The following is a 22,454-nucleotide window of genomic DNA, read 5'->3' on the forward strand; positions in this document are numbered from 1 at the left end:
ACAATACATTCATTTAATGCTGAAGAATCTTCACTTAAGAAAGAATCTGATGGTAAGTTTGAGCTGTTGCTTTGTCATTACAGGGTAAATTTCAAATAGATTCATACTACACTCCTGGAAATGCACTTTGACCTTTAACTTTTTCTCCAACAGGACGAGAGTGTGCTGGTGAAACAGCAGACATCAGTGTGACTGTCGCTCTGGAGAAAGTCAAACTAAGTGGTCACTTATGCTTTAATTGAATATCAGTGCTGTTTTCACTCATTTCTGTTTCTCCAAAGGCTCTAGTGTAGCACAGGAGAAATTAATTTACATTCAGGGCTTCTTACAGGAGTGGCTTGTTTATTATAAATAAACAGTTATTAAAGTTACTTATTCGGGGAACATTTAATGGTTTGTCATAATGTGGAAGTTTTTAAAGGTATTAAAGCACACTACACAGCAAAATCCCAAGTGTTGATGTTAATGAGATAATTAAGTGATTAATTGAGTGATGATTGACCATTATTGAAGACACCTGATGTTAACAAGCAGAATCACTGAAGGAGAACATCACAAATTTAATGTCACCATTATGGAGATCAGTGTTTGCTTTGGTTGGGTTCTTGACCCTTACTTTTTTAACTTTAGATTACTTTATTGATTATAACAGCACTGTTCTTGAATAACATAATATATATATATATATATATATATATATATATATATATATATATATATATATATATATATATATATATATATTAGCATTTTCACTGTAATCCAATGGATTTCTTAAAGTTGTTCAGAAACCAAATGTTTTTTGTTTTTTTTTGCTTTTTTTTTTTTTTGCTTTTTTTTCATGTAGACACACAGACATCAAGAATAAATGCCGGTGCTGCCAATGCTTACAAGGTGAAATAACTGGCCTGGAACTTTCCACCGTTAAAGCTATTATGCAATAAACACATATACATATCTCATATTTTGCCACCTACGCTAGAAAGCTTAAAGGTATAGCGGAGGATTTTTTACTTCCGGGTGGAATACCTATATTATTGGTCCTCCTAATTGTCAATCATTCTGGTGAATCAATCAAACTTTTCAAAAAGTGGAGAGGGCGGGTCTTATCTAAAATTCGGAAAGATCCTCCGCTATACCTTTAATATTAAGCGTTCCTTCACTTGCAGCATCCTGGCTCTCGCCTCCTCACGGGTTGTGAAGAGACCTCTTTCTTTCTTCTTAAATTATGCTAAAGGTCAAATAAGCAGGCATAGCCTGTTGAAACGTTGAGTATATTCAGAGAGATCAAAGGAAACCACAAACACTTAAGTTGCAAAGCACTGCTTCTAGGGATTCAAGCTTCTTTTGCAAAAGTATGACATTTTAACTACAAACACCTTAGTTGCAAGGCAGACTTGTATCAAGCGATTCAAGCCTCTCTTGCAAGCATTATATTTCACAATTAGGACATTTAAATTGACTCTCTGACAACATAAATCCCCTCACAATACTTAGTAATATTTTATGCTATTTTCCCTCTGCCTGATAATCCTCATCATCTGCTTGCCTCGCCAGATCTGCTCGTCTCGGGGAAGATGAGTCCTTGCCTGTCTTCTTCCTCTTCTCCATTTTCTACGCTTTATGAAGTTCTCTGGCGTGGTCTTTCTAGAGTCGTTCAACTAAAAGATCGTCCATAAATATTTCAATTTTATCAGTTACCTTTGATACATGTAAATCATTTAGAAGAGGTTCCAATTTGAGGGATTTAACAGAAGATTTCATGGCAACATAACAGTATATAGGAAATTAACTCAACTAATCATCAAAAATCACTAATTTACATTCATCACATTCAACCTACGTTGTGTGTGGCAGTAAAATGACCTTTCATGATATTACAACATTCTTTCCACCCATTAGTTACGCTTCTGCATTTTATCAACAATTAAGGCTACAACTCCACCAACAATTCCACCAACAATTTCACCAACAACTCCACCAACAACTCCACCAACATCTCTACCAACACTTATAGCATTAGCTGCAATGGCCATCAAAAAGTATTTCCAACACTTGGAAAAAAACTTCTTAAATCCACTTCTTTCTTCACTCTCTGGTGTATTTTTGTCCTCCTCTTGTCGTCTCTCATTGTTCTTACGCTGTATCTCAGCTCTGACTCTCTCCTCTCTCTCCCTTATCACTCCCTCAATCTCTTCTCGTCTTTGAATCTCCTCTTGTTGTTTTCTCTCCTCTTCCTCTCTCTGTCTATCTACTTTAAGTCTTTCCATTTTAGCTATCATTTGAGCTTCACACTCAGCTCTGACTCTCTTCTCTGTCTGCTTTCTCACTCTCTTCTCTGTCTGCTTTCTCACTCTCTTCTCTGTCTGCTTTCTCACTCTATTCTCTGTCTCCCTTCTCACTCTCTCAATCTCATCTTGTCTTTGAATCTTCTCTTGTTGTTCTCTCTCATTGATCTCACACTGTATCTCTGCTCTGACTCTCTGCTCTGTCTCCTTTCTTAATCTCTCAGTCTCTTCCTCTTTTCTGAATGTCTGAGCATCTTCATACATCTGATTACAGTAGTGTCCTCCACCATTCTGCTCTATCATTGTGTCAATCTTCTGCAGTAGATCATTCACCTGCTCTCTATTCTCATCTCTATTATTGAAGACATGAAATCTGTCTCCACACTGATCAACTAGATGTCTTAATGCTTCATTCTCCTCAATGATTTCTTTCATGGACCTTCCTTCTAGTTGATCTCCATGAGTGAAAAGAATGATGGAGTATTTTAACACTTCTTCACCAAACAACATCTCAATGATTTGAGCAATCTCTTCCTCCTGCTGAGTGAATCTATTCACAGGAAACACAATGAGAAAAGCATGAGGCCCAGGACTCGATATGTAAACACTTCTCGCCATCTCAACCAATAACTGCTCAGAGCTCATGTGTGTATCAAATAATCCAGGAGTATCAACTACAGACACTTTCCTGCCTGAAACAGTGGCGTGTTTCACTGAAGATTCACGGGTCACTGAAATTGAGCCAACTGTAGATTCAAACACTTTCTTTCCCAATATTGTGTTTGCAGCTGCACTCTTCCCAACACCACTTTTACCCAACAGCACGATTCTTCTGGATAAAGGACGTTCGACAGGAATGTTGACTGGAGTTCTTTGTCTTCTCGACACTATATGAAGGGAAAAAAGCAGATCACACTTATACCTCAACTTATACCACCTACTTTGTACATGGATATTGTACATGTGAAAAAGAAAGTATCTTTGAATTATGTGGTTTTATGTATGAGAACATAAAAATAATCTAGTCCTTAGGTCTTAAAGGGATAGTTCACCCAAAAATGAAAATTCTGTCAGTAATTACTCACCCTCATGTTGTTCCAACCCCGTAAGACCTTTGTTCATCTTCGGAACACAAATTAAAGGGTTAGTTCACCCAAAAATGAAAATTCTGTCAGTAATTACTCACCCTCATGTTGTTCCAACCATGTAAGTCTTTCGTTCATCTTCGGAACACAAATTAAGATATTTTTGATGAAATCTGACAGAATTCTGACTCTTCCATAGGCTTCCAGTGTGACCGAAACTCACCGGCCCAGAATAGTTATTAAAACATCGTTAAAATAGTCCAAGTAACTACAGTGGCACTACATTAAGTTTATCATGCGACGAGAATACTTTTTGTGCGCAAAAACAAACAAAAATAACGACTTTATTCCACTTTTCATTTCCTTCTCTCTGGGCCTCGTAGTGTTTTTGCGCTGCGCGTCTGTGTTGCACGTCATCACGCAACACACACATGACCGGCGTCGGCCAATAGTGAGCCTACGTGGTGACGTGTAACACAGACGCGCTACGCAAAAACACTACGCGAACCAACTAGACATCCAGAGAGAAGGAAATGAATAGTGGAATAAAGTCGTTATTTTTGTTTGTTTTTGCGCACAAAAAGTATTCTCGTCGCTTGATATACTTAAGATTGAGCCACTGGAGTCACTTGGACTATATTAACGATCTCTTTAATAACTTTTCTGGGCCAGCAAGTTTCGGTCACACTGGAAGCCTATGGAGGAGTGAAACATGGCTCAGATTTCATCAAAAATATCTTAATTTGTGTTCCGAAGATGAACGAAGGTCTTACGCGGTTGGAACAACATGAGGGTGAGTAATTACTGACAGAATTTTAATTTTTGGGTGAACTAACCCTTTAAGATATTTTTGATTAAATCTTAGAGTTGTCTAACTCCCCCATAGGCTTATAAGGGACTGAAACTTGCTGGCCCAGATAATGTATTAAAGACATAGTTAATATAGTCCAAGTGACTCGTTATTTTTGTTTGTTTTTGCGCACAAAAAGTATTCTCGTCGCTTTATAAACTTAAGATTGAGCCGCTGGAGTCATTTGGACTATATTAACGATGTCTTTAATACATTTTCTGGGCCAGCAAGTTATAATGTCTTTATAAGTCTATGGAGGAGTGAGCCAGCTCTCAGATTTAATCAAAAATATCTTAATTTGTGTTCCGAAGATGAACGAAGGTCTTATGGGGTTGGAACAACATGAGGGTGAGTAATTACTGACAGAATTATCATTTTTGGGTGAACTATCCCTTTAACATTAGGTAAATACAATCTCAGATGAACAACAACACATGACTTCTTACATCATGTCATTATTTATTTAGCAGAAACTATAGACCACATTAGAGAAGTCAAGTGTGAAGTTCACCCTTACTACTAGCATAGAAATTAAACTTGAAAGGGTTGCCGAGAGAAATCCTCTCCTCTCTAAAATGAATATGACAGCACAGTTTAGGTTTGTTAAGTTTAATCTGTACAAACCCCCAGACTTCTGGAACAATGTCCTTTGGACAGACGAGACCAAAGCGGAGATGTTTGGTGAAAACTAAATACAGCACATTAGTACAAACTAGGGATGGAAACAAGTACTCGAGAACTCGTATGTGACAATGACGATCGTCAAAACGATGATCATTCTCACTTTAAAAAAATTAATTTCTCTTTTTTCTCTGATTGGGCAGTTTCTGAGGTCTGATTTGACATTAGACAGTATGCCTTCCAGACTGGGAAAATCAAGTGAAACTGTATTTGAAAGGCCACAGTAATGCCTGGATTCACTTTGATTATGAAATACAGTTAAGTGCAGTGCCAATCTGTCATATACATAATGAGAACATGATTGTAATATAATGTTGTAAATTCTATACGCATCAGGAAGCTTGCGTTTCACTTTCAGACTCGCGATCGCACGTACTCTCTGTATAGGGAGCGGCGGTGCTGAGCAAGCATACAAGATAAGACATTATCATACATATAGGCTCTGTTGCGCAACGAATCATCCGCCATCATCACATGAACAGTGAACTGTGATTCCTACTGCACTGTGTGCAACACGCGACTGCAACCCGTGCTGGATGAGCAGAGCAGGAGTTTACATTCCTTTACAATGGCTTTAATTTATTTAAAAACAGCAAAACAACACACCTCTAGTAAACAACTTTACAATATATTGCAATCTCCACGATGAAGGACCTGCGCCTGGTTGACCATCACGTCACTTCACTACTTCTTCAATAGATTACCTTTAGCAGCGATATCTTGAAATAAACTTTGTTTTTTCACATATCTCAATTTTTGCTTTATTTTTGTTAAATAAATAATTACAGTGTAATATGTCATGTGTTGTTGTTCTTCTAAGGTTGTATTTACCTTCATATTTAAATTACAATTATGGAGAGAATATCACTGCTGCTTAAAATAATTGCAGAGTTCAGATCCAGCCCTGATCAAACACACCTGTCTGTAATTATCAAGTTCTCCTGAAGATCTTAATTAGCTGGTTCAGTCAGTCACTGAGAGCAGAGGGCGTGTTTTATGAATGTATGGCAGTGGAGAAGAGGCTTCACTACACTGAATAAGCCACTTTTGTGAGGAAACTCCATTAATGAATTGACAGCCTTTTTGCTAATCAACCACACTTTAACAATACTTTTACTGTATTGTAAAGAACAATACTTTTGTTGGGAACGATATGTAGACCTTACTATGATTAAAAGGCTATTTTGTAAGAGAAGTCAGAGAAGGGAATGTTGTGACAGGTATGACTCATTTACGGCATTACCATCGTATTTAATAGTAATATTGCGTGATACTGTAGCCTATATTGTCTAAAATGTTAAAAGAAATAATGTTTTCTTTCTTTGGCTTTCGGGTTTTACCGTGGTAAAATGCATATCATTAACTTATGATAAGACTTGAATTGTAATGACTATTATAACTGCATGTATACATATGACGCTGATATTATGGAATTTAATCAATAAACACAAAATTAATAATTTAATTATAAATATTGTGTTAAACTGTGTTTAATTCAAATAAAACATGAAATGTTGGTCAACTGCTGTGTGCCTAATGATGATATAAAGCTTTTTAATGAATGATTGTTAAAAAAATACATAAACATATACTTTTACTTAATTAAATATGTATTAAATTACAAATACGTTTTACTGTTATCTTAAAGGTAGTTTTTTTTTAAGTACATTCCACAAACAATGCAGACCTACTGTATCTTTACTAGCGATATAACACAAAATATAGAACATTTATTCACAATACCAACGCGCTAATAATCCACACAAAGCTGATTAACATAAACTGTAACTGACTGTCATAAAACTTTGAACTGCGGGCTCTGACGTCACTGCCATTAAACGATAGGCTGAGGTGTGTCACATGATCAAGTTAGCCGTTTCCATTTAACCAATGGAAAGAGATACAGACCCCCTCATCTCTCTCTGGTTCAGTTGTTTGATCAGGGTTGAAGCTGTAATCTGCAGTAAGGTAGATCTCCACGAACAGGATTTGGCACCCCTGCCATAGTTTTACAAGTTTAGAAATATTTTAAACCCCTTTTTATTGTTGCCAAAAGTTAAAGGTTTTCCTTTACTGTTATTCTTCCTAATACATTCTAATTCCGAACTTGCCACATTCACAATTGGTCAGGATCCCTGGGCATCACTTTTTTTTTTTTTTTAAAGCTCAAGCTACCACTTTAGCATTATTTTATTATTATTTTTTTTGCTTTCAGGTGTTTGCCTTGTGCATCAGATGCATGCAATTCTTTGCGTATACTTTATATAATTATAACATTTTAAAAAGTATATATATATTAGGGGTGTAACGGTTCACAAAATTCACGGTTCGGTTCGATACGATACACTTGTGTCACGGTTCGGTGCGTTTTCCATACAGCAACAATAAATAAATGCCAGAGAAATTTCCTTGAATTAATTTTTTTTATTATTATTTTATTTAATGAAACTGACATCATAAAGTATGATTTTTTTATGTATTTCTTTTGTTGTTGTTTTTTTTACTGAGCAATCATGGAGCTATACTTGACTCTTCTTATGAGCATATAAAACAAAACAGCTCCTTGGACAAAATGAAATGTAATTTTGTAGTAGTAGGCTAGTTATAAACAAAGGTTTATTTTAGTTCAGATTAACATTTGAGGGCAGCAATTGTATTCATAATGTCAAAATAAAACCGACGTAATGTTACTTGAAAGCATTGTAGACCACTATTCCTGACAAACTTCCATACCTTGCAGTTAGTGTTACTACAGTAAATCCATGGTGAATGTTGCTGATCTGTGGACACCGGCCAGTTCATTCATGGCACGATATTTCTTCCTGGTTTCCACGTCAGCGCTGTTTGATCCGTTAATAACAGAGAAATGTGCATGTTTCGCACTAGCTGTCGCAGCGATGTTATTACTTCAGTGCCGAATTCAAAAAGCATTTGAAATTCAAATGCTTGCTTTACTGGTCTGGATCTCTTAGCGCTGTGTGGTGTTGCTTGATCAGGCTCGTGCATAGGGCTCGCGAGTCCCGCTTCACTAATCAAAACTGATAAACGGTCCACACAAACACAATGGCCCTCATTTATCAAAAGTGCGTACACCAAATTTCCAGCGTACACCTGGCGTACACCCAAAACCACGTTGACTTTGAGATTTATCAATATGGACGTTGGCGTACGGCACGCTCAAATCCTACGCCAGCTCAGGAGGTGGTGTACGCACGTTTTGAGTGCGGGAATGCGCAAAAAAACCCAATTCCTAACACCACAAAACGCACTGACAAACTAAAAGATAAACTAAAAGATATAATATAATATGACCCACTGTAAAAAAACAACAACATAGTAATTATAAACTTCAGTGTTTATTTTTGCGCAACATGGACTTCAATGTTTAATTTGTGTGACTTTACCAAAGCATTTGAATTGTAGGCATATGTATTCCTTAAGTTGCGAGCCTGTGCGCTTTACCTGACGTTTCAAGCCCTGTTTATACTTTCGCCTGGCTCCGCAGCGCGAGTCTCCGCAGACTGCGCGCGCACCTCCCCAAACGGACGAGGCGTTTATACTCGACGCGCTCGCCGTTGTACTATTCTTTGAAAGGATGGTTAGGCCAGGGTTAGGCCCGGCAGGTATGCACGGATTGGTTTTAGTAATGAAAGGCTTTCAATGACCAAAAAAATTATTCAGACTGACAAAATAATAAAAATGCCATTCTTCTTCTTTTAAATAATAATAATACAAATAATAATAACGACATTCTTCTTCTAAATAACAATAAGCGTCATTAATAATAAAAATCTAGAAATTAATTTTGTTTCTTTCCACTTCCCTGGTTTCGCTTTCTCTTTCTCAAAGAAGTTTCTCTTTAATTTGCCGTCTTCCGTGTGTCCATGGCGTAAAATGAGGGCGTGGGGGGAGCGGAGACTTGAATATATCGGGGCGTGTTATTCTAATGACGATCGATTTCAGCCGCGGCATTTATCAAGGGCAGGTATTGCGTACACCAGAATTTCAAAGGTACGCACAGCTTCATAAATCAGGCGATGAGAGAAGTGTAAGCATAATCTTACGCCAATATATACGCCCGTTTCTACGCAAGATTGATAAATGAGGGCCAATAAGAGTAGCTCAGTTTCGTTCCTTACATTGCATTTGCCAGTTGATGTTGTGGTTGCGCCAGCCTCTATGAGCGCGCTTGCCACCCGCGACGCGCCTTCATTTGAAATAACTATTTTTGTCGGCAGAAAAAATGGTCCAACGAACCGACCAAAATTTCCTTATTTCAAATGTAGGCGCATGGCAAGCGCGCTCATAATGTAAGAGACGCCGGCGCGACCACAACATAGTCCAACACCAAATGGCAAACGTAATGCAAACGGAACGAAACTGCTCATTATTGCGTGGTTGAAGGACCGTTTATCAGTTTGGACCAGTGCAGCGCGAGCATTGTCTATGAGCGCGAGCCGATCATGATCAAGCGACACTGTTACTTACTACACAGCGCTAATAAGAGATCCGGTAAAGAAAACGTTTGAATTCTCCACAGAATAAACATTTACATTTCTCCGTTATTAACGGATCAAACAGCGCTGACGTGGAAACCAGGAAGAAACATTGTGCCTTGAATGAACTGTCCACAGCTCAGCAACATTCACTATGGATATCTGAACTAAAATAAACCTGTTTAACTAGCCTACTACAATATTACATTTCATTTTTTCCAAGGAGCTGTTTGTTTTATATGCTCCTAGTCAATCATAGCTCCAGAATTGCACAAAGTAAAAAAAAAAAAAAAACATACTTTAAGATGTTAGTTTTAATAAAAAAAAAAAAATGAAATAAAGAAAATTTCTCTGGCATTTCTTTCTTTTTGCTGTATCAAAAACGTACCGAACCGTACCGAACCGAACCGTGACACAAGTGTATCGTATCGAACCGAACCGTGAATTTTGTGAACCGTTACACCCCTAATATATATATATATATATATATATATATATATATATATATATATATATATATATATATAGCAAATGAAGTATATTTATATAAAAATATTTATATTTGCATATATGTAATTTATATGTATATGTAATTTCACATGGCCAAAATTTCAGTTCTGCATGTAATGCAGCTCACAGACACCGAATGGTTGATGATGTAAAACCTTTTCCTGCATGCCTCTGTTTTTAAGGTGTCTTGATTGCCGTACAATCTGACATTAAAGCCGAACTCGGCAACTCTAGCGAACTCTAGTCACTTCTTCGCTGATTTTCCCTTTTGTTGTCGCATGTTTTCCCCACGAGCTCCCCCTACAGCTGTGGTGGGGCGTATATTTCACAACACAGTCGTAAAAAACTCACTTGCGGCGGCCTCCTCCCCTCTCTACCGCTGCTCATGTGCGTTTGTTTTGATCGGAGCAAGCCAACTGTATCGCGTGGAGCTATGTCTACCGAGGTGGGTAATCTGGTAATACATCATACATGCGTGTGTGTTTATGTCGAATTGCCGTAAAGCAATTTGTGTTTCGCGCTCGTTCTCGTTCTAGTTCTCGCTTCTCACGAGACTTCCAATTTCTATCTTGCCGGGACGGTAGTGAACAAGTTGCAAGGTTGGTTTTCCGCCTGGGAACGCTGAGGGGAGTGGGGAAAGTCACCAATATCACCAGAACAGGTTGTTAAACCATCCAAATGATTTCTAGACAGTTTTATTAAGTTAAAAAAGCTACCAAGTTCTCCTTTAATGACAACTGAGATCCACCAGTGTGACTTGAGGATCATGTTTGTACAGTCTGACGAGCAACAACCGTAAAGGACTATTACAGATCATACAGTGTGCACCCGGCTTACTTCCATCATGCTAAACGTGAACAGACAAAAATACACTTACGATTTTCTATGCTCCTGTGAAGAACTTTAGATATCAGAGCATTCGATTGATCATCACATTTTATTTGTTGCTTGTTGTTGAGCACGTGGTATCTGCCCTCATATTTCTGAGAAAGCCTCTTCAAGTATTCAGTGTCTTTGATGACTTTATTTATGGTCTTGTTTTCTTCTTCCAGTTCATCTCCTCTTGTGAAGAGAATCCAGGTGTTTTGTATACGCTTTGCTCCCAAAAGCTCCTCAATCTTCTCCAGAACTTCCTGATCTTCTTCAGTAAATCTGTCTGCTGGGAGAACCAGCAGAAACGCACACAGGCCCGATTCACATTCCTGAAGAATTTTTTCATATTTCCTAAGATCTTCCTTACTCAACTCTGTATCAGAAAATCCTGGTGTGTCATAAACTGTGATCGGTAATCCACAAATATTACCGATTTCAACAGCAACATTGTGTGTGACAGAAGTGGAGCTGCTCTCTGAGATGAAAGCGTCTCGTCCCAGTATTGTGTTTCCTGATGAACTCTTTCCAACTCCTGTTCCTCCCAGCAAGACCAGATTTAAACAGAGATCTTTCATTATGTCTTTGTCCATTTTTATTCTGTAGCCTAGAAATAAGTAAAATTAACATGGTTTAATAATCAAAGGACCTAATCATGGGACATAACCTAAGTTACCTACGTTTTTCTATTGTAAAATAAAATGAAATTTCATAATTCCATATAAAAGCCTTCAAAAAAAAGAGAAGGAAGAAAGAAAGAAATGGGTATACCTTTAAATTCTGTAATGGATACACTATTAGCAACTTAAATGGTTTGATTAATTAGTCAAGTAATTCAGTGTTGCTATGTCAATTATACAATTTAATTGTATTTATTATGGTAACCTGAATTTTATAATAATTTATTATCTATTAAGGGAATATATTTTTCGCTATAGATTTATATTAGTGGCATGTTGTAGCTTTTGTTTCTATATGTGTATGTTGCTATTTTCATAACAAATGCTATTGCAATATAAGACAAATGTTTATCTTGATTTACCAACGTTTACCATGCTTTACACTATTCTAGCATGGTTTACCACGATTTACCACACTCTAGTCTGATTTACCATGGTTTACCAAATTGCTAGCAAGGTTTACTATGATTTACCTCATTCTAGCATGATTTACCATGATACGCCACGTTCTAATAAAAACAGCCCTGACTCCTAAGCTCGATCAAGCTTTATTCTATGCAAAAATAAATCATCACATTACTGTAATTATATTACTATTGTTAATATTTTTGCTATTATTAGTAGTATTGCATTCTCTAATAAAGAGATTTACTGCTAGTTATTTAGCTCCAGCTGGAGAACTCTCACCGGCTCGTCTTGTTTCATCTTTAAGTGCTTTAACATGTATGTTGTGCTCCCGTGAAAAGCAAGTTTCGCCTTGGATGTATTGCACACGACAGCATTCTTGGTTTAAAGTTTTGTGAAACTTTCACACACCTTGCTAGTTCGGATTCGTTTGCACTCAGTCATAATTCGCGCTGTGTTTTCTTCTACCGCAATAGCATTTGTAACGGCTGCATTACACTCTAGCGCTACAGCGCCGTAGCGGTCAAATCGCGATATTGCAGGCCCTTACATTAGGTCACGTGAGATCAAACGAATACTCGACAACAAGATATTTTGTCGAGAAATGTCGACTAAACGTTTCAGCCCTAGGGGCTTATTTTACAAAAACCTTGCTCAAGTTTAGTGTAAAGACCAACAGAGTAGTTAAGCACTATAGTTAAGCGCTACGCTATAATGTTTTATTATTACGGTATTGGGCTTTTATTTTGATAGCCAAAGAAACCGGAAGTATGGTGACGGAAGCGAAACTGGCGAAAGGCGCAAAGGACGAAAGGAAAGTCTGAAAAGGTTCACGGTTAAAAAACAGTAAACGCCACGGAGAAACAGTTAAAACTACAAAATTTAGCTTCGGTCAATTGGGGAACAAGGTTGGTATAGTTAATGAGAAATATATTTGAGTTACTTGAAATGTTTATCGTAAAATGTATAATTTGGTAATGCTATCAGATTGAAACTAATGTAATGAGCTGTGTAACCTTCGAAAGGTGATGGTAATGCATGGTTTATTTGCTTATACTCAGCTCTTACGTTGGTTGATGATACGGACGGCAATAAAAATCATTTTAACCATCAGTTCTGGCCTTCTCAATATTGACTGGATGCTACATTTAGTAAAAAGCCTAAAACAATTATGCTTGTTGTATTCTACTCATCCTGACCATTCAAATGACATATGACACAGGACTATCTGAGCTGTATGATATTTTTGACATATTGCAGTATGTAGTACAAAAAAGTAGTTTATAAATTATGACAAATATTTTTTTCTATTTATCAGCAAAAAAACTCAGCACTACTTAGGAGTTTATCCAATTGGCTAAATTCATTTTAAATTTCAGACTCTAACCTTTCAAATGCCATCTATTTTACGCTGATCAAGGTAATATTTTTGAAAAATATTATGATTATTAATTTCGCAGCTAGGTGGCGCCTACGGGGGGTACGTTTTTAGAGGAATAACTATGATTTACCATGTTTCTAGCATGCTTTACCATTTGTTGCTATGGTGCTCTAAAAAGTTGCTATGAAGTGGCTTGGCAGCTGCCAATGATGATACTCCAAAATGAGGATTTCGTCGAAACGTGGTTTACCACATTTGAAGAGGCTGGCAGGCTCTGTAAGAACATAGACCCACGAATGAATTAGAAATAATAAGTATGATTGCCTTTCACGACCGACATCTGATCATCCGGTGGAGCACCAAAAAAAACGTCTGGGACCGCCGCGGATGGACCAGTGCGCTCTCTTGGGGGGATCCACAATTTGCGGCGTTAAAAAGGAGTGAGGGGCCCGAGGAGGTTGACTTTGCGGGTTACATCTCACTGTGATCCTCAGGTAACCAAGGCTAATAACCGAAATAGGCTTATTCTGCTGGGCAGAAGGAGCGCTAGATTGGGGAATAAGTGAAGGGGCTCCACCTCTTTGGAGGTATCGGAGTCACAACCGTAACACCGCGATGCTCATGTTCCCGCAATGGGACCATGAGTCATCCATGAACGCCCTTTCAGTGTGCCTACACACAGGGGATAGTGCAATCCTGTGTGAGCACTCACTCTCTCGGTCACACCCTCCGAAACCAACAAAGCTGTGAAAACAGCTGTTTTTTTGCTCTATTGGGAAACACTGGAGAGCAGGGACGGACTGACAATCAGGCCTGGGTTTCCCGAAACCTTCTTAACGCTACGTGGTTCTTAAGTTACACCTTAAGCTGTACCTTATCGTTAATACATGTTTCCCGAAACCTTCTTAGTGAAGTATACCTTCTGTAAGTCATACGTTCGTAAGGTTGGTCTGGACCACTCTTAGCTTTACCTTATCACTGTTGCAGGTCTATATGAATATAATTCTGAAGTTTTAATACACACAGACAGTGTTCAGTTAGGCTAATTCAAGTGTTTTCATGCAAAGAATAAAATTGTCATTATACACTAATTGTTGTTAAAATTGTAATTATATTATTATATATATTTTATTATTAATTTAATAAAAGCGCTTTTAAAGGCCAGTGAAAGCATAGGCTACGGTCAGATAAGTACTATTCGGACGCTAATATTTTTCTCATGGGCTTGTATGGTATTTTAAACATTTGCAGGGGTAAGTTGGTGATTTTAGTGCCGTCCAAATCCATAATATCAGTGTCTTTTCTGACCCAACCCGCGTAAAAATCCCTGGCCAACAGAGTTTACAAGAAGAGATTCAAAATTAACTGTTTAAATCCTTTTTGATCACTGCCGAGCACCGTACGCAAGATGTAAACTTTTATTACTGAAATGCTGGAAAGTATTTACAAGAACAATATTTCATCGCAGCTCCACCTCAGCGAACAAAAATGGGAAAGAGAAGAAAGCATGTAAAAATTTGAAATTTGAAATGGTTATTATGGCAGCAATATAAATATGTAGGCAAGGCTATTATAGTTTGGATTATTTTTTTATATTTATCCCATGAGTCCTAATAAATGTAATTTCAACTATTTATGAAGTGCTTATATTATAAAGAACAGCGCTTTCTCATATAAACAGCCCCTGCATGAGAGAATAATTGATTCTCGAGCCATCGATATCAACAAATTCAGCACCATCGCCACTGACAGCACCGGGTAACGTCGCACGTAAGAAGGTATATCTTAAGCGGCTTCCTAAGGTATGGTTCGGGGAACACGCCTAGTAATGGTATACCTTAAGTTAAGTTATACCTTAAGAGTCTTCATAGCGCGCTAAGAGACAACATTATCGGGAAACCCAGCCCTGTGCATTCGGGAAAAGTCCAGAACGGCCGTCCAACCGAGGGCCGTCGGCACACACACATAAAAAAAAAGTCTAATAAAGTAATATGAACAGCCAATAGCAGGGGCATTAATACAATCACTTATATGTGTGAAAAAAAAAAACAACTGAGGAAGAAGAGTCGGCCTAATAGCCACTGACAGAAAGTCACTTTTAAATTTGCTTACATGATATTTGAATAGTTAAGTTATAGTATATAGCAGTGGTCTCCAACGTGGTGCCCGTGAGTTGCCCGCTAAACACATTCTATAAATAGCCCCAACTTGCCGATAGGATCCACTGTACAACGGGGCTCCAGACTTCGACTAAATGGTACTATTTTGCGACTTTTTTTCGCCGGTGCACTTTTGCCTCTACAAAATGACCCAACTCTCTTTGATTATACGCTGTCATTTCCGTTGCGTATGAGAAGCATCAAATGGCAAACGCTCAATAAGCGGAACAAATCTTGTTTGATCTGAGCAGCGCAGAGCAAAAACAGCGATCGCGGCCAAAGCAGCTGTGCGGACTGATCTCGATCACACGAACATTATTACACAGAGCTGCACGATCCACTGAGAAGCAGTTCAATTCATCTCTCTTATAAACCCACAGTTGACTATGTGATTTAAGATTGTTAAAAGCCAGGGCCCGGTTTCCCAATAACACTCACTCTTAGCGTGCTAAGAGAGCTCGAAAGATATATCTTACCAAAGGTGTTTATGTTCCTAAGTGTGTTCCCCGAACTATACCTTAGGAAGCTGCTTAAGATATTCCTTCTTACGTGCGACGTTACCCGGCGCTGTCCGTGGCGATGCTGCTGAATGTTTTTATATCGATGGCTCGAGAATCAATTATTCTCTAGTGCAGGGGCTGTTTATGTGAGAAAGCGGAGTTCTTTATAAATGAAGCACTTCAGAAATAGTTGAAATTGCAATTTATTATGATTATTGGATATTATAAAAAATAATCCAAACTATAATAGCCTATAATAGCCTAGCCTACATATTTAAAAATTTTAACATATAGGCCTATTGCTGCCACAATAACCTTTTCAAAAATTTACGTGCCTTCTTCTCTTTCCCATTTTTGTTCGCTGAGGTGGAGCTGCGATGAAATATCGTTCTTGTAAACACTTTCCAGTATTTCAGTAATAAAAGTTTACATCTTGCGTACGGTGCTCGGCAGTGATCAAAAAGGATTTAAACCGTGAATTTTGAATCTCTTGTAAACTCAGAGGTGTGGATTCAGACGGCAATTAAATTACCACACGACCTGTTTGTCAAAAAACAGAAGGTACTGATTTGGCCAGGGATTTTTACGCGGGTTGGGTGAGAAAAACACTGATATTATGGATTCGGACGGGACTAAAATCACCGACTTACCCCTGTAAATGTTTAAAATACCGGACGAGCCCATGAGAAACAATATTAGCGTCCGAATATGACTTAACTGACAGTAGCCTATGCTTTCACTGGCCTTTAAAAGAGCGTTTTAATTAAATAAATAATATTGTATAATAATATAATTAAAATTCTAACAACAATCAGTGTAATGACAATTTTATTCTTTGCATGAAAACACTTGAATTAGCCTAATTTAATACTGTCTGGGTGTATTAAAACTTCAGAATAATATTCATATAGACCTGCAACAGTGATAAAGCTAAGAGTGGCCAGACCAACCTTACGAAAGTGTGACTTACAGAAGATATACTTAGCGAACGAACGTTTCGGGAATCGTGCCATAAGGTTAAGAGAGAGGTTAAGGAATAGGTTAAGAACTACTTAAGAGATAAGAACGCTTTGGGAAACCGGGCCCAGATGAAACAGCGCTGATATTCTCAACATATAACAAACTTTTTTTTTCTTGGCAGAAATGTGCCTGTAGCCTATATATTATATTAAAAATGCTGTTATATTAATATAGTCATGTATAAATGTATTAAATGTAATGCAGTAATGTGTTTGTTTATAAGTTATGGCAGTTTATTTATTTATTTTTGCATTTATATTTATACTAAATGTTTGGGCTACTGTTTTTGATTAAACATACAATAGGTTTATATAAATTAATATACAAATATAAAAAAGTCAATAAATATTTTCATAATTTTTCAGGAATTGTTTATTTTTTTTCTCCCAAATGCTTGTAAGTCTGAACCAGAATATCAAGATATTTTATTATTTTGCATATGATGTTAAAAAGTAAAAAAAGCACCACCATATTATATGTATAATAAATATTTTTGAGTATAACAAACAAAATCCCTTCTAGATTATTGTATCCCTTGAGGTAGCCCTCGCACACAAAATGGTTGGAGACCCCTGGTATATAGTAACTATATGTTTTATAATTACAATTTTGTGTAATTTGGGGTTTCTGTAGCCAGTGACATTTCATTATTTGTATTTTATGGCATTGCAATTTTTATTTTTTTTTGTTTTGAAGGCTTTTTTTATTTCTATTCTATTCTATTCTATCCCTGCTGGAGAGTGGTGCGTTCACCATCACCAGGTGGCGCTCTTGGATTTGATTGGACAGAAGATGTGATGAGAAGCTGAAGTCAGCAGTGATGTCATAAAATTTCCTGATCCATTTTAGCGGAAGTGAGAGAGTTTTGAATTCATAACCTTAAGCCTTACATATTCATACTAAAAGCTAAAAAAAAACTTGCTTTTTGTTTTCAGGGGACCTTTAACTAAAAACATATACAAGCTTAACAGAAAATATTCTGCTAAGTGTTTTTTAATGAAACAATGTTTTGAAACAGTGAATATTTTAGTTTGAAGGGAGTAAAGCCTGTGTTTATAGGCTAAGGAAATGTAATTTTGCTTTTATTTTAAATATGAATTTAAAAGCAGCCTACTTCAGTGTGATATGTTACCATATCATCATGCTTAACACTGGGAATTGTAATAACTGTAATGTGATGATCAGATATCTAAATCAGAGAATATCATAGAGCGCTTGGCGTGTGGATGATTTATGTTTAACAGCAGATTCAGGTGAAGTTAGAGCTGATCTGCACATGTCTAGCACATGAGCTTTAGACCCCCGTTAAAGTTCAGATACAAGTCAATATACAGACTTTTACACACTGAACGTGGGTTGAAGCTCTTCATTTTGAACTCTCAAAAAACACCAGATTAATAAATGTGTTTTTAAACTGTACAAAACTTTCTTCTGGGGGAGCACGCCAGTGTATATGCCTTTCTACTTTCAGATGAACACAATCGGAGTTATAAAGTAGTAGTATGACATTTTAAATATGGATATTTTTCTTACACAAACGTATCAGAGCTGCGTGGATATTTTTTATTATCAAAATCATCTTTATAATCATGTCCTCTATTCACTCCCATTACAAAGCTTGGAAGATGCAGGATATTATTTAACAGAGCACAAAATTGTTTACAAGAGAACTAATTTCTTCATTGATCTAGTCACTTACTTTTACTATCAAAAAAGATTGGTGCATTTAAATTTAAAATGCACAAAATGGTCTTAGAGGAACCAATGTCCACCCACAACAGTCTCACAAAATCCTGTGGGAAACACTGTACTGCAGCAAAATAAGTCTATAATAGTAATCTGCAGCGTGCATTTGTGTGAAGCTTTTACGCTTTTAATGAGAGCGAGATTAAACGGTCTGAATCAGAAGCCGTCGCTGTTGTCAGTCTCTCTTCCTCCAGCTTAACCACGTCCACTTCTGTAGCATTTTTCAAAACGGCGGTGAGAACTGACTGCTGCTTGAAACAGGGTTTCATGACCCTTTAAAGAACGCTTCAACTGGAAATGTCTGCTAAGCATATTTTCAAGCAGTTATGCATTCATTCTAATAAGTCATAAACATCTTAAAAGATGTTTTCTGTATATCTAGGCTAACCTGCACATCAAATAGATGCATCTGCAAAATGTGCTAATATTAAACCCACACATTTTTTTTTGTTATGATGAACAAAACAGATAACACAGACTCATCCGGGTTACTGAAGTCAGCAGCGTTAGGAACGTTTTTTTCTTTGTGGAAGTTTTGCGTTCGGTGAGCTAATAAAGTATTAAAACTCAGTCGAATCAATATTTTGTGTACAGTTCTGTTATTATGCCATCCAGTATCGTGGACTCACTCTCTCGTTTCATACAAACGCTGCTGCTGCCATTTTTTGGCTATTGTTTTGTACACTGTTGGATTATGAGATACAAACAGGTAGGCTCTGATTTTAATAAGTCTTATGACTGTATACTGTATCTCTAAAATGTCCTAGTTTGAACTTGCCGCTGAAACGGCTCTCTCCACGGAAGCTTTAGTTTAAAAGCTGAATAAAATATTTCAACTCAGATCAATATTTCGTGTGGCAAGTAGCCGTGTTAAGCGGGATAATGTACATCTCTGCTTCGCGTCGGGTCCTCATCACCCTGTCGGGAGAAAACAACCGGCTGGATATACATTATCCCTTACTTAAAAAAGAGTAGTATAAGGCAAAATTAGCAAAAACACACCAGAAGCGTGAATGCTCAAAGGCATGAATGTACGTATGTAGGCAACAAAATATAGGCAATTTCACAAAATGTTTATAACAGTTAATGCAAATAAAAAAAATACGAAATACTTTAAAATACTTGGAACACTCCATCATGTAAACGCATCAAGAAAATGTGTGTAAATATTGTGTGATATATAGTCTTTTTGGTAGGCTACAATCATGCCGTATCATTGAATAAGATTGAACCATGGTAACTGACAATGTTAGTCAAACAAATATTGTATCTTAGACTGCTATTGAATCACATTGAAACTTAAAACTAATTAAATAACCATTAAGTGTGCAAACATACCTTCAAAGAAGAGTAGTAAGAGGCAAATTGAGCAAAAACACACCAGGTCCAACTCTCTCACTCCAGCATTGAAAAACACGAATGAAGCGATAGACAGATCACGATTAAAAGCGCCACTTTCAAAAAGAGAGTTTGCTAATTACACTTATCAACAAAGTTTTAACACAATGTACACTGTTATAAAGTTACAAAGTGACCGTAAATAGGACATTTGTATGATAGAGTGAAAGATACTGTGCTTCCCGTCTGCTTCAGTGAGACTAAGCGCGAGTGCTTAAAGAGGAAGCGATACCACTTCCTAACGGCCGTTAGTGCTCGTGCAAGTGCTGACATATGAAAGTAAATCAGTAGCAAAACTCGAGAGCATGTAAATGTGAATTTGAGAACTTGTACAAGACTGACAGATCTCTCTCCTCACAGTGGATCTGACACCTGTGACAATTGGCAACTTCACTGAACTCCTTGAGTTAAGCACTGACCGTATTTCTTTATCGAGTCCAAGTTCAAACTGTGCATTGTTAACATTCGGCTCTCTGAAACACTGCCAGCGGGACATTAAAACAGGAAGTGTGTGCCCCGAGCTCAGAACAGGTTTTGCGTGGGAACTCAAATATATTTGCGAGGGAACACAACATTTTTGCCAGGGAATGCAAAATTTCTCGGGAGAACGCAAAATATTTTTTTTTCACAATTTCTCCCATCCCATTTTTTTCTAGACTCTTGTTATAAGTTTGGAGTACATGATTTTAGGGCGCTGTGGAAACATTGAAAAAATGCTACGTCAGATGGTCAACCTTTTCTTCATGCTGAATTCATATCAGATTTGATGGATGCTAATTTCTATTTGTAAATGCACAGCGCATAATAACAAAAAAAGATTTTGTTTCTGTAGGAAATGCCAGGGCAGACGCAGCTGAAAAGCTGCTGTCACACAAACAAAAGAGATTGTGTGTAAAATGTTATCTGAAAATAACCTTGATTTTTCTGACTCCTTACAGAGCATTCAGTCTTTTGCTTCAGACATAGAGAAGTCTGATTGGCTGTATTAAAGACGCGTTTGGTTGAGTGTTGATGGAAAACATTGTTTCCCAAACATTTCTTCATCATGAATCAAAAGATGGATGATAACTTTTATTTGGGGAAAGAAAAAAGTTTGCTTTGGATATTGTTTGGAAGACTCCATTTACGGGAATGGAAGGGGTTAAACAATGAGTGCCATCAACTTAAAGGTCCTCTAAGCAATCTCACGCGTTTTTTAGGCCAAAACATTTTGTTTTCACATACCGCAAACATCTCCTCACTATCCACTCGCTGCCTGTCCCCTGAACACACTGTAAAAAAACACGGGTCTCAGCAGACAGCCCACGCTCCACAAACTGCAGCAAAAACAAACTGAGCAACAAACAGAGCGACCCACAGCACGAAACATAACAAACTGTTCCAGCCAATAACCGACGAGAATGATGTGGGGGTGGGGTTCGGGGGGTAGTGCGTGGATGAGGAGGAGGGAGGGTCTAGCTAGCCTCCGTTTTGTTTGATAATAATTCAAACATCAACAAGAGGTTACGCCAACCGAGATCGCTTAGAGGACCTTTAATTGTGTGAACATGACATGTTGTAAAGAAATGTCTTCTCTCCTGTCTAACCTTTATGTTTAGATGAAAGCATCTCAAGGAAAGGCAGCTAATTCCCCATTGCACGACATCCAACAGGGATATTTTACATCATTGTCTGAGTCAAATCGAGGGCAAGAATGCGGATCCACTGAAGTTATTTCAGAGGCTCCTGGGGCATATGGCATCCACAGTGGCAGCCACACCGCTCGGACTTCATATGCTGCCGCGGGCTCCTGGACAGGACCCCAGCGCCTTTGGCATGTCAATTGCCTCCCGCAAGTATGCGTTTCCCCCAGTGAGCCTTCTTGCACAGGTCCTGTGGTTCTTGCACAGTTTCCTGTGCAAGATCAGGGAGGATGAGGAGCAGGTCCTTTTGGTTTCGCCTCATTGGCCCAACCAGACTTGGTTCTCCGAACTGGTGCTCCTCGCGACATGTGGCATGTGACTCCATCCAGTCCCTCCAAAAGCTGAAACATTCTCATCTGAAACAGCTCTTGAGCACTGGAAATCCCAAATGGAAGTCTCTTAAAAGAATAGCGCCCAAATGGCGTAATGAAGATAGTCAATTGATGAGACTCTTCAGGCAAACGGATCTGCCAAAATCCAGAATTAGCATCTAATTTGGTGAAGATTTTTGCTCCCCCTAACTGGCCCAGTGTGTGGTCTACTTAGGGCAAAATAAACTTCTCTCATCTAACAGCACTGTTTAATGTAGTCAGGTCAACACAAATTATCACTGTGTTATCAGGCTTAAGAACCGGAACCATACCAGAACACCAGTCACTAGGTCCTTCGACTTTCTTGATGATGTCCTGCTTCTCCATCCTGG

At 37.9% G+C, this 22,454-nt stretch overlaps 1 protein-coding gene and 1 long non-coding RNA gene across 2 annotated transcripts in view; one reads left to right on the top strand and one right to left on the bottom strand.

Moving 5' to 3' along the window:
• LOC307164096 overlaps nucleotides 1-22,454 on the top strand; it is a 249,343-nt gene that overhangs the window by 79,367 nt on the left and 147,522 nt on the right. The gene's annotated exons all lie outside the window — the stretch shown is intronic.
• Nucleotides 841-20,270, bottom strand: LOC307167171 (GTPase IMAP family member 8-like). Its single transcript, XM_079886142.1, has 3 exons — nucleotides 20,010-20,270; nucleotides 10,788-11,387; nucleotides 841-3,175 (listed from the first exon to the last, which is right to left on the bottom strand). The coding sequence occupies exons 2-3, from the start codon at nucleotides 11,371-11,373 to the stop codon at nucleotides 1,899-1,901; spliced, it is 1,863 nt and encodes a 620-aa protein (XP_079742268.1). The 5' UTR covers nucleotides 11,374-11,387; nucleotides 20,010-20,270; the 3' UTR covers nucleotides 841-1,898.

Source organism: Squalius cephalus (assembly GCF_949319135.1).
Source record: "Squalius cephalus genome assembly, chromosome: 1".
Lineage (NCBI taxonomy): Eukaryota > Metazoa > Chordata > Actinopteri > Cypriniformes > Leuciscidae > Squalius > Squalius cephalus.

Bases quoted from the DNA above. Each gene is read 5' to 3' on its own strand.
- LOC307167171 (XM_079886142.1), bottom strand. From the start codon at position 11,373: ATGGACAAAGACATAATGAAAGATCTCTGTTTAAATCTGGTCTTGCTG. The intron at 3,176-10,787 runs GTAAGTGTATTT...CCCTTCATATAG, and splicing joins TCACAGGAGCATAGAAAATC to TGTCGAGAAGACAAAGAACT.